The sequence below is a fragment of the Corvus hawaiiensis genome, chromosome 8 (genome assembly GCF_020740725.1).
Source record: "Corvus hawaiiensis isolate bCorHaw1 chromosome 8, bCorHaw1.pri.cur, whole genome shotgun sequence".
NCBI lineage: Eukaryota > Metazoa > Chordata > Aves > Passeriformes > Corvidae > Corvus > Corvus hawaiiensis.
The window spans coordinates 30,496,588-30,508,834 of NC_063220.1; the positions used below are offsets into that span (position 1 = coordinate 30,496,588).

Genomic DNA, 12,247 nt, shown 5'->3' on the forward strand with positions numbered 1-12,247 from the left:
ACCACTGGGGAAATAAAGATGTTTTTCTCTTATGCCACTGTCACTTAGATATTGCCTGCTCTTTTTGATGGGCTAATGGTGTTCTGCTTCTCAGCCTCAGGGTCATCATTAATGCATGTTGTCCTCACACCAACCTCGAAATTACCAAATCCTTTCCTAACCTTCCAGTAAGCAAACTTTCTGCAGGCAAAGCCCACTCCCAGTGGAACTGAGATCTCCTCTAGGATAAGGAGTGCTGTGTATCAGGAAGGCTGTTCTCAGGGCTGGATGCAGTTTAATGGCACAGTGAGGAGCTCCTGTTTGCTTTGGCAAGAAAGAGAAAGAAAGACAAGGAGAGGTCATCTTCACACAGAGGATTCCCTGGCTACCTCCATCTTCTGACTTGCTCAAGTACAGAGTGGATGTGGGGGTCACAGGGGTTTCTTTCAGCTGTTACTCTGGAAGCTGCAAAGAATTTCATCCTTCCTTCCTTTCTAATCACAGTTTCCTTCAGAGACAGGTGGAGCTTCAAAGGCATTTCCTCACCTGGGCTAAACAGATCTTTTCACTGGAAGATCATCTCAGACAGAAGAATGCTACCTGAAAACTCTGTGAACCCCCAAAAGACAACTTTTTCTTAATTATAATTCCCAGTTTATTCAAAACACCTTCAAAATTATTAAAACTCTAGGTAAGACATCAGATACAGTTCGATTTAAAGGCACAAGTGGATGATAAACAATAAAATGATAGGAATTAGTTTTTCCTGTTGAAAAAACTGAAAAAATAGATTCACTTAAAGACATGTGGCTGCCTTTCAGTGTGTAACTGGGATTCATCCACACCTCTCCAGCGTCAAGTGGCACTGTCAGCTAAGAGAACGGTGCCTGGAGTTGTTGCAATCCTTCAAAGCCCAAGTCGTGCCTGAACTTAAGTGTTAATCTGGCTAAGAAAGGAGGCCAACTTCACCCTCAGTTACCCTTTATTATCCTCCTCCACTTCTTTAGCCTCTGTGTGATTGTCTCCCAGCTAAGCAAGAGGGAAATATGGTGATGCAATGAAGTATTCGAAGTATTTTGGAGAAGCACAGCCGGACACATGATAATGTAGTACAGAAAAAGGATGATGAGTAGTCATAAAATGCCTGTTACTCTGCAATGCATGCCCTGCCAGTAATTGTGACAGGTTTTCTGTTGAGTTTGAGCCCAAGAAGTCAAGCAATTTGGAATGATTGTTTTTCCTTCATTACAAAATGGCAAACATCCAGCTGAATAAGGAGATCTTGTTTCACTTGGAATGAAGTTAGGATGGTTCCCAGAGCTGCCTCCTTGTTTATAGGTGGAATAAAGGGCATCACAAGCTGATTTACTGAAATGACTTCCATCCATCCCAATGGGGAGTTTGCTGTGCCATCTTCCCTGCACTTGCAACAAGGCAAGAAAAGAAAGCACAGATAAAGAAGTGCTAATGCAGCTCAAGGGAAGAGCTGACAGGACATCAGTCACTCAGCCTGCAGGAGTGCAAACCTGTAAAAGTAGGTACATTTCCAACCCCCAGCCTCTACAGTCAGCAGGTACACAGGCTGGCAGGCTGTGGCACCTGTAAGGGCTCCTGGAGCTGTGCCTGTCTCCTAGCTGTGGTGAAAGAGGGACCAAGGGAGTACGTGACAGCTGAGAGGCAGGCAGGTGTGTACCGGTGGGGCTGAGGGAGCAGCTGCTGCTGAGTATCTCTGGGGGCATCCTTTACTTACAGTACAGCACCACTGCTCACCTCCTGCCACACACTGAGAGTCATCAGCAAGCTCATCTCTTTCCTTGCCTTCGCTGCTGGAACCTCTTTCTTCCCTCAGGACTCTTGGAAACACACTGAAAACAGCAGCTGAGGAGATCTCCTTTGCCACAGGCCTGCCCTCCTTTCTCTACCTCCTTTCACCAGCTCTTCTTCTCACCTTGGCCTTAAGGCTCAGAGCTCTGCCTTCATCCTACACATCCATTCACATTTTCTCCACCTTTCCCCACCCTGACTACACCGATGGTGGCAGCCGGCTACTTGTCCTGCCCTCACATATCTGTCTTCACATTGCCCCCTCACACAAGTTTCTTCTGTTACCATAATCCTCTCCTCTTGTTCAAATCTCTCCCCAGAATTCCTACTTTCCTGAAGAGTCTGAACATAAACTGAGAGATAGACAAGTAGTGTTGATTTGTCTTTATTTAATAAGAACAAAGGAAAAATGGTGGTTTGCGAAAGCACGAAGTACATCTGACACCCCATCTTAGAAGTCTGCCCTTTGCACTTCTGAAAGCTACAGTACATATGGTAATATTTTATTTGGGTTATGGCCCTCCCATATCTTTGCTCTGTTGCTCATCTCATATTGTCAGCAACTCAAGTAAGAGTCTTTCTCCAGAGGGAAAGACAGCACACTGTGGACAGTGCTTACAGAAATTTAAACAAGGGGCAGTGAGGTGGCAATGAGCAGGATGTACCCGTGGGTCATTTTCAGTACCTGTTTTGCAATTTGGGTAATCGAAGATCAAGCAAGGGCTCTGCTACTTGGTGCTGATAATTGCATGTCCTATTGCCTGTTTGCCTACAAATCCACTGCTCTACCAGAACCTAACCCATCTCTCTGTGCAGCACCTTCTTCCCCCACAGCCTGATAAGCACTAAAGAACAAAATTCAACTCCATATTACTGTTATTTATCCTGCAATTCTTTCTGTCACAACAACTTTATCTGGATTTGCAACTGCAAGAGAGAGAGATGAGCACTCCCTCTCTCTCTGGATGTCCCTGCCCCATATCACAAGCACAAACAGGTGCTCAGTGCTCCCTGAGCCACAGCCTCAGCCCACCGCTCCTTCAGGCTGATGTCACTGCATCCGCACTTCCCCAGCTACCCCAGAATTCCGTCTCCCTCTGATGATGACAACAAATGGAGGCAAAAATTAGAATGTCCAGATCTTGAAGGGGAGGCAAGAACAGCCTTATTACTTTGGATGTACTCTCCGTAAGTGCCCCTAATCCAAAACAGAGCTGCTGAAGCCTAAGACTTATTATTTTATTAAAACAAGCACAGGCAGATGGTATTTAGTGCACTGGTACTAAAGCTGCTAATTGCGAATGTAGTAGCATTGCTAATCCCTAATCTTGTTTCTGAGTGGGAAAGAGTTGACCCAAGACCCCATTTGTCTTCCTTGCTTCTGTGATTAGGGCTTATCAAATACTCAGTGCCAAAGCTTAGGATGGTATGAAATGCCTTAATGCTCTAATTGGGTCAGTTAAAGGACTTGGAAATCAGAGGTCAATGTTATCAGTGAAAACAAAGCAATGGGTTTGCAGCGCTTGTCATGAAAACTTTGCTGCATGTAAGTATGTTCCTTAACTACAGAAGCATTCCAGTTTTTACCTATATAATCTATTTGCAGTAAAATACTGCAAATTCACTTTTCCCTTTGTGCAAATGCTGTAAGCAGTGTCATAGTACTTTTCCTCTTGCAAAAGTAATAAACATAACACATGATCAAAATCTCAGAAGAGGAGCTGCTGGATTATCCATGTGACATAATTCCCCTCATAAATATAATCTTGAATTTATATTGGCTTTTCTGTTTACTTTTTCTAGTTTAATTGAAAGATTGCTCCAGAATCTCATTTGTTATATTTAATATTCATTATCAAGCAATTATTAATTAAATGACATTAATTACTAAGATTTAATAGGAAATACCTAAATTTCTAGACAACCTTTATTCATGGCCAATTTATGCCTATTTACTCTTACATCAGCATTTGCCTTCACTTTGAATGCCTCTTGTTCCCTTGATTTTATCTCCCTATTGTCCTGGATCACTACCACATCTCTTCCCTGGCTCTGCTTTGGCAAGGTTTGGTGAGCCAAAGCCTTGCACAGCCTCAGTTTGTTTTGTTTGGGGGTTTATTTATTTATTTGGTCTCATGCCCGGCACCACAATCTTTCCTTGCCCTTCATATTGCAGCCCTATTCTTTGTGCTGTATCCCTATCCATGTAAGTTTTGGTTTTCCCCCTGCTCTTCCAACTCTATTTAACTTCCCTCTATCATTTCCTGTCTTTCTCCTGCTTACATTATGGACTCTGCTTCTAGATCTCGTTTCATTTCCTACTTGTCCAGTTTCTCAGATTTCCCTTGTGAACCACCTGGCTCTCATGAAGGTGAAGGCAGTGATGATGCAGTGAAGGCACAGATGCTTTATTCACCACTACACCTGCACCTGATGTTCACTGGAAGCAACTGCACGGTGAGGGGAATTCAGCAGGGACACATCACTCCTGCCGTATGTTACAGCTACAGGTGGAAGCATTCGTGTCACTGGATCCCAGCCCACCTTTTGCTGCTGTGAAAATAGCAGCTCCTTTTGATTAAAACAGAAGTTTTCAGAGGTGAGGTCTCGAGCTCAGGTTTGGTTCAGCAGCCCAGGGAAAGCCCCTTTACACCAGGTGGTGACAGAACCAGTTCAGCCAGGTCAGGCCTCTTGGCTGGTGAGAGTCATGTGCCTCTCACACCTCTGTGCAAAAGCTGTTGCCATGTGGGGATGAAGCAAATGAAGCACAACCCAGACTCCACACTTACCCTTGCAGTGAAGTCCACAGCAGCACCCCGATTTAACAGCAACGTGGCTACATTGATATTCCCATAGTGAGCAGCTATGTGGAGGGGAGTGAACCCACTCTGCAAAAAAACAAAACAAAACACAACCAATAGAAACTTTTTGTTAAACATCGCACTAGTATTCCACATTTCATAGCACATCACTGACAAAAGCTAGTAATAGGAGTCTGCTGCAAGTCACCACTCCAATTCTGTACTAGTTTTCACTCACTGATGTTTATTTATAGTATCTCAGGGAATCTAAATAAAATCACAGTGCTATGCAGGAGGAAAAAAAATTAACATAATTATTCTAGAAGATAAAAAGTTGAATAAAACTTTCAGTTATTCCAGAAAAATAGCAGCAAAACATTTGAGTATTAAAGACTTTTATAAGAAATTAGCTTCTAACTAGAAATATATAGTTATTGGTATTATGTCAGTCTTGCAAGTTAAATCTCTTAGAGATTCTTTGCAGAAGTTCAAATACAAGTCATTTAATGATATTTGCTAACTGGTTTTTATAAATTCAAAGTAGATGCAAATGAAAATAACATCAAAGACTATCTTAAATTATTAATATGGGTTGGGTTTTTTTCTTTTCCTAGGGTTAGCACCATAAAGATCAGTCTCCCACTGTGGGCAATCACACTGGGTTATGTTCAGACACCACGAGTTACCACCCTAATTAAAAGATGTCTTACTGATAAAATTACTTCAGCAACTGATTTTCATATTTAAGTAGTTTTACTTCCTTTTAAAATAATGCTAAAACATGCAGCAATTCCATCAGTCCTGCAAAGTATGAAACCTTATGGGAACTAGATGCATTTCTAAATTGTTAGCAAGCCATGCTAGCTGCCACTGCCTTGCTTTGGGAGTTTTGCAGCTATAAAACCACTCTCAGATCATTCTATTTGCTGACACCATCAAGGTAAGTGTCATGCAGAAGCCTAGAATCAGACCTGGATGCACAACATGACAGGGTTGTCTGCAGCTCTTAACACATCTGATAAACACGTGCTCCATGAGAATCCCTGAAAACTCCATCTCATACAATACGGCCCTTTTATGACGGCACTCAGTTCCCAAGAATGCTTCGCTCTTACTTTTAAACCCTAGTTTCAGCTGCAGAAAGCCCTGGTCTCTAAACTACAGTCTTCTCTAGCACATGCTACTTCATTTCATCTAAAGCAGGTGTCTATCCTATAATAGGCGATGCAGACAGGAGGGAGAAATGATGCAGCAGCACTAAGTCATGGAGGAGTGATGATGCATATATATATTTATATATACCTCTGTTGTTCTATTCACCATCATCTAGGTTAACACATTTGGAAGCAAAGAGGGGGAAAAAATGAACGGTTAGTCCACCACTGGTGACATGGATGCGGAAAGCTTCATGATGGCTGCGTGGCATGGCAGCTCGGGTGGCAGCACGCCCGGCACACACGGGAAGCTCCACGGGGGGAAGCCAAATGAGCGAGTACTTTGAGTGCTAATTGTTACATGTTTACCAAAGTTCTCCAAGTAGCAGTTGCACAGACAACTGACTTTATTGCAGTATGACTTTACCAAATGACTTTACTGTACAGTACCTACAGCTCACCACTGCTTTCAGGAGTGGCTTTTGTTTCCAAGAGAATGATTCAAATAATATTGTGTTTATTATTTTCCATTTGCAAGGTTTCTACAAGATAAATGAACCCTGATTTAAACAGCAAGGGAATGGGGGAGAAAGAGGCAAAGGAGGCAAATGAAACGTTATTCTTAATCAGGTGTCAGAGGAGAAAGTTCTGTGTAACTGCAACAAAATAATTCACACCGAGGGAGATCTCCCCTGGATGTGGTCAGCACCTGACAGCATCAGACCTTCTGGCTTTTCCCAACTGACCTTTGACTCCACGTCAGCGTTGTGGTCGTTCTGCAGGAGCAGAGCCGCCGCCTTCGTGTCGTCCTTGCGAGCCGCGATGTGAAGGGCAGGAAGGCGGACTTTTCCCTTCGTGTCATTTTCCAGCAGCAGGGAAACCACCTGGTCATGGCCTTGCTGCAAAGCTACTGCCAAAGGTGTGAAACCATCCTGCAACACACAACGGGCACCATCAACGTGTGTTCCAAACCTTCCATGGGGTGGGAAGGGGAAGCGAAGAGATCTCAGCGTTAGGAACAGAGCTGGCTCAAACTCAACCAAGCGTAACATGGTGCAAGTTAAAAGCAGCCTGCAACGACCCTGAGATTGGAATAAAGTGTTGGTGAACAAGGTTTCAAATACTCAAAACACCTTTCTGGCACTCCAGACACAACATAAAATTGTAAGACACAAATGACTGAGACTCGAGGAAAAAAAAAAAGCGTGAAATTACTCACAAACTCACAGTTAATTATACAGATACTTATTTATGTAAGTGCTTAATTATATAAAAATGTATAAAAAGCCAGAATATTAAAATTACAATTGCTAATGATGTCTTAATAGTAAATTATCATCCATTCCTTACAGATTATAATCTACATTTTTATAATTATTTAAAAAAAACTCCAAACAACTAAACAAACCAAAACAAACAAAACACTTGAGCTCTATCCTCTAATATATTTTATATGTGGGTTTAAAATATAATAATTGATTAAGAATACCACATTCTTCTAGTGTACTGATGTTCTGCTACAATTTTTGTTTATGAAAATTTATATAATTTGACAGACAATCCTCTTACAAGAAATAGTTATTTCCTTTCAGATTTGCTAATAACCAAATCAATGGAGAATAAAACCCCTGAAAAACAGAAGGTTTTTATTTAACAGATTTTAGAGCAGATTCTTCAAACACATAAAAAGTACAGTCTGGGATTTATAATTTTATGTCTTTAATTTTAATTTTATTTTACGGATTCTTAGAAAACTAAAGAATGAAGGCGTCGTCATTTACATTCTGCTCCTTTCCAAACATTTGTCATTGCAACCCAGGAGCACATCCATCTTTACCCACGATAATACCCATAAAGCAGTCCAAAAAATCACAAAGAAAAACTACTTGAGATATTTATTTATTCCATTTGTCTCCTGATGAATATATCCAAAGTCTGTATCACCAAACCTCATTGCAGCTTAGCAAGCAAACGCATTCTTTCACTTTTCGACTACTGCTGTCATAGTGAAACCATGTAACTGTGAAATAAAAGTTCAGCAGTGACAGAAAAAGGTAGATCCTCACTCTATGTCAACAGTGCAGAGTTGAAGTGTTAACTTTTTAACTTTAGGAATGAAAAGTTATGTTTTCAGTAACAAATTTCTCTCTCTAACTTCAAAATAAAGAACACCTCTATTTAGGATGAGAAACAGGAGGGGTTCTGAAAAAGAGTGTTTTCAAAATTTTTGAGGGGAAGAAAACCCAAGAAAATCACTGAAATTCCTGGGTCCTAACAAGCAAGGTCCACCCCCCAGCCCGAGGAGTTTTATGCTCATTTACGCAGGTTTCCCTGCTGCCTGCATCTCCCCAGAACTGGGGCAGGCTCTGGGCTGCAGTCCCAGGCCACGAGCAGCTCCTGGGGTCAAACAGCCACAGGCAGAGGGGCACGGGGTATGAAAGATGCTCGTCAGTCCTGACGGCCAAAAACCCTCGCTGAGCATCCCCACAAGAGGGCTCTGGCAATACTGCTCTGCTGTACCTGCAGAAATGGGGGCTCTTGCCTGGAGAAACTGGAGTTTTTGGCTTCCTGCTCTATTTACACATCAGAAAATTCAGCCACTTCACAGAAAGGTGGTGTAGACACCTACAATGTCTTTTCTTACAGGAAATAGAACCAACTGTTTTCCTTTAATTAGATTAAAACACCATGATTAAATAGTTAATTTTAAAGAATATTTAGCTAAGTGGCAATCCTTTAGTTACAAAAGTTTTTGCACTTAGAATGATAGAGAGAAATTGGATTTACATGAAAACCTGTACCAAGAGAGAAAGTAAGAAAGAACCCATAAACAACTATCTCAAACAAGGAAGGCAATAAAGAAACCACTGTTATGTAGTCTGGTATCTTCAAAGGAATTCTCATGGATAAAATTAGATTGCACCTTATCATCAAGCTGAGTTGGAAAAAAGCTCAACCTAAACTGACATACAGTGCTCAAGGGAAAAACAATACCAAAGAAAAAGAACCAAGTACCCATTCAAAACTTTTTAAAAAATCTGTTCTCAGAAAATCATACAGTGGCAAGAGTATTTTCAGAATTCAGAACCTGCTGTACATCTCTAGGAGGTCTATGTCTTCTTTCTTTCCAAGTTTTTATAAAGAAGTAGAAATAGTCCTCTGAAAACTAATTTTCAACTAATTTTCCAGATGTAAAGTACTTCATTTTGGTATTTCTTGACTTTCATATCTTTGAGCATTTCCAGAAAGTGGTATGCACATCTCTAGTTATAACTAACTTTTAGTGATTTTGGAAACATAGTTTCGATCCATTAGCGATTCATTTTTACAGTGTTGACTTCAAAAGAATAAGATTTCCTTTTTACACCATTATACAGTGATACTATGAGGTATAGTGGCAATGAACTAATTGTGCAGTTCATATTTTTCAAATAAGCATTATTTCCTTCACAGAACAGTACTGGTAGAGCAATTAGAATTCAATAAATATTAAAGAGAGCACATCCTGAACTACTTTTTTACATTTTGGTTGCAAAATCCTGGTAATAAGGCAACTGAAAATTCATCAGATTCAACACCTTTCTCAATGCCATACATTTACAACTATTAATATATTTGTTATTTATTTTCCTCACAGGTTGTCTTTTTCGAGTTAGAATTACTTTTTAAAGAAAGAAATACGAAGTGTTCCTCTAGAAAGATCACAGAACACCTTTGAGGGTGGATCCTGTATCTTTCTGTCAGCTTGAAATGCTCCCTGCAGCACCAGGTGGGGTAACCAGGTACCACAGGGAGGGTACCAACTCAGTAATGAAGCAACGCAGGAAATGCCCCAAACCCCAAGTAACCCTGGGTTCTCTCTGATATCCCAGTGCTGGCCCAAAGCACAGGTGAACAGCTGCTCTTGCCTTATAGTTGCCGCCCTTCTCACTGCTCACTATTTTTACTGAAAGCACAAAGAACTTTTATATTATACACACAGCTTCCCTGTGTGAGCACTTAACCTGAAAGATTAGCAGTTATGACTAAGAACACATCTATATTTAGAACTGTCTCTAGTTAAAGTAATTTTTTTTAATTTCAGAAATGGCAAGAGATAGTTTAAATTGCTGAAAAGCCCGTAACTCTATTCATTAGCACACTTCACAGAGACAGCTTTTTATTAATCTTTAATTTTGTATTTAAAAGACTAGTTTGATATACTCTGGCAGAAATCACTGCTGAAGCACATTTTGCTTTGTTCATAAAGTGTGAAATTCAAACTTTTACCTCTGTGGCAAGGCTTTGACTGGCACCATTGTCAAGAAGAAACTTAACAACCTCCAGGTGGTTTTCTTGGGCTGCCATATACAGTGGAGTGAAGCCATTCTGAAATACGAAAACAAAAGTGTTAACACCCCACAAACATCTTATACATACCACAGATCTGTCAAATGAAGGCAGATTGGGTGAAAAGCAAAAAAACTGTTAGCTCACAGACCAGTTAATGGCATGATCTACACTGGCTTAAGTGAAGATGAGAGAAGGGTAATATTTAAAAGGACACAGAGGAATCTTTCAGCTGACCAGATACAATTCCCACAGCTAAGCGAGAACAATTCCTTTCATATCTGTTGTGAAGTCAAACTAAAAATCAGTCTGGACAGATTATTTGGTGGCAATGAGCTCTGATTCCTGATAGCCACAGCACTGGAAATGCAAAACGGGACAGGGAAATACAATACAGGTCTGTAGTGAAAGCAAGAGCAGTGACTCTTCGGAGTAATCGACTTTTTTTTCCTCTTCTTTCCATTAGCTTTGACTTCTCTTTCACTTGTGCCAGCTACTTCTGCCTTCTATCTCCTCAAAGAGCTGCCTTCTGAGCACAGTCTGCTTGTGGGCACTGAGCTACTTCATATTTCAGGCACCAGGAGATGTGAGGATCGTTGGTTCTCAGCAGTTTGAGACAGAGGTTTAGCAGTGTTCCTGACCACATTAGAGCATCTCTCAAATTATGCTTACGTGAGTGATTTCTATCAATGCAATACAAGTATTAGAAGCTACAGAGTTTAACTCATTCGTTGGTGAATGCCTTCCTCTTACAATCAATGCTTCTGTCTTTACCTTAATTGTAAACAGGTCACAGCCTGTCAGAAATAGAATTTTTTGGGATTAATATTAAAGCAATGTATTTTTTACCTATTGTTCTAAGAATTTCTGAAATCTCTGCCACAGTTAGACAGGATAGTGACCTAGATTTTGCAAAAAACAATGGGGCTGAAAAGAGATGAGCTGAGGGAAGTTTGGCCACATATTTACATCAAACAAAAAACTGGGCTCTGGTGAGAGGTAGGGAGACCACAGCTTCAGACCTATGGCAGTGAAATTGGGCTGAGCTGTAGGAGCGCAGTGGGAACAGCTGAGAGACATCTGCCAGTCAGAGCAGCGGGGCAGAGGGGCAGGGCACACATCCAGCACCGGGCACAGGAGAGCACAGGTGACCCGAGGCCAAGCACGCGGCCACGCTGGCAGCAGGGACAAAGAGGAGGTCGCAACAAAGGACAGCTGCAGAGGAAACGGATGTTTGATCCAAGAGGAACTTTACCACCAGTGAGACACCGAGCAGCTGTGAAGCCACATGTTTACAAGGCCTGCACAGGCAGCAGGGCCTGCTGCTGTTCCAGGACTTTGATATTTTGATCTCTCTTCAAGAAAGCATCGCTACAAGCACAAAGAAGGGGTTGAAGGGCTCACAGAGCCCAAGCCCAAGGCTAGCAGTGTGTTAATGCACTCTCCAGGACAGAGGTTGAACACTTCAGTAACCATACAGTCAAAATTGTACTTAATTGAAAAGAAAAGAAGCCAGGAAGCACTTGCTAAGGTACCTCATATGTCACACTACAAGTTTTTACAGTGAACAGCAGTCTGGCATTTGTCCCCATCATTTCATGGCATACTCTGTATCTATTTACTAACTCAGCTAGAAATAAAGATTGATTTTTTTTTTTTTTTACTTTCAAACATTTGCTTTTAGAAAGGAAGTAGGAAACACCACCTAACTGCTAGTTTCATAAAACAATTAATAGGCAAAAGTTCTCAGGACCAAATATTATTAGCATTTGGAGGCAGAGCAGAACCTTTTCTCCTATGTTAAATTTTGTAGAGTTTTAAACATCTTTCCACCCCATATTTTACATTTTCTTTTCTCTTTACAAAGAGGCTGGAATTACCAGAAAGCCACAAGTCTGAAAAAAGCATTTTGTCTTCAGTAATAATAAATAGCCCTTAGAAGAAGTGCAAAATTCAGACTCAGCACAAATTTACGGTTTGCTTTTTGGTTTTTTTTACAGGCAGGAAGATTTGGTTGAAGAAGGCCTAACACTGGCACTGTTAGCATGGAAGAGCTGTTACCTCCACGGAAAGAGGAGAAAAAGCTCAAGGGAAGCTCAATACCACAGACAAAGCTGGTCCAGGGGCAGTTTGATAACAGGGAGCACCAGGGACCTCCTC

At 41.2% G+C, this 12,247-nt stretch overlaps 1 protein-coding gene across 33 annotated transcripts in view; it reads right to left on the reverse strand.

Annotated features, from left to right (window-relative positions):
* Window positions 1-12,247, reverse strand: part of ANK3 (ankyrin 3) — a 347,313-nt gene that overhangs the window by 125,271 nt on the left and 209,795 nt on the right. For 19 of the 33 annotated variants that reach the window (XM_048311290.1, XM_048311287.1, XM_048311284.1 and 16 more), the window contains exons 5-8: window positions 10,028-10,126; window positions 6,505-6,690; window positions 5,907-5,930; window positions 4,593-4,691 (exon numbers count right to left, since the gene is read on the reverse strand). In XM_048311290.1, the coding sequence (XP_048167247.1) occupies window positions 4,593-4,691; window positions 5,907-5,930; window positions 6,505-6,690; window positions 10,028-10,126 (408 nt within the window). The remainder of the gene's footprint in view (window positions 1-4,592; window positions 4,692-5,906; window positions 5,931-6,504; window positions 6,691-10,027; window positions 10,127-12,247) is intronic. The other 14 variants (XM_048311273.1, XM_048311276.1, XM_048311277.1 and 11 more) reach the window with 1 other exon arrangement.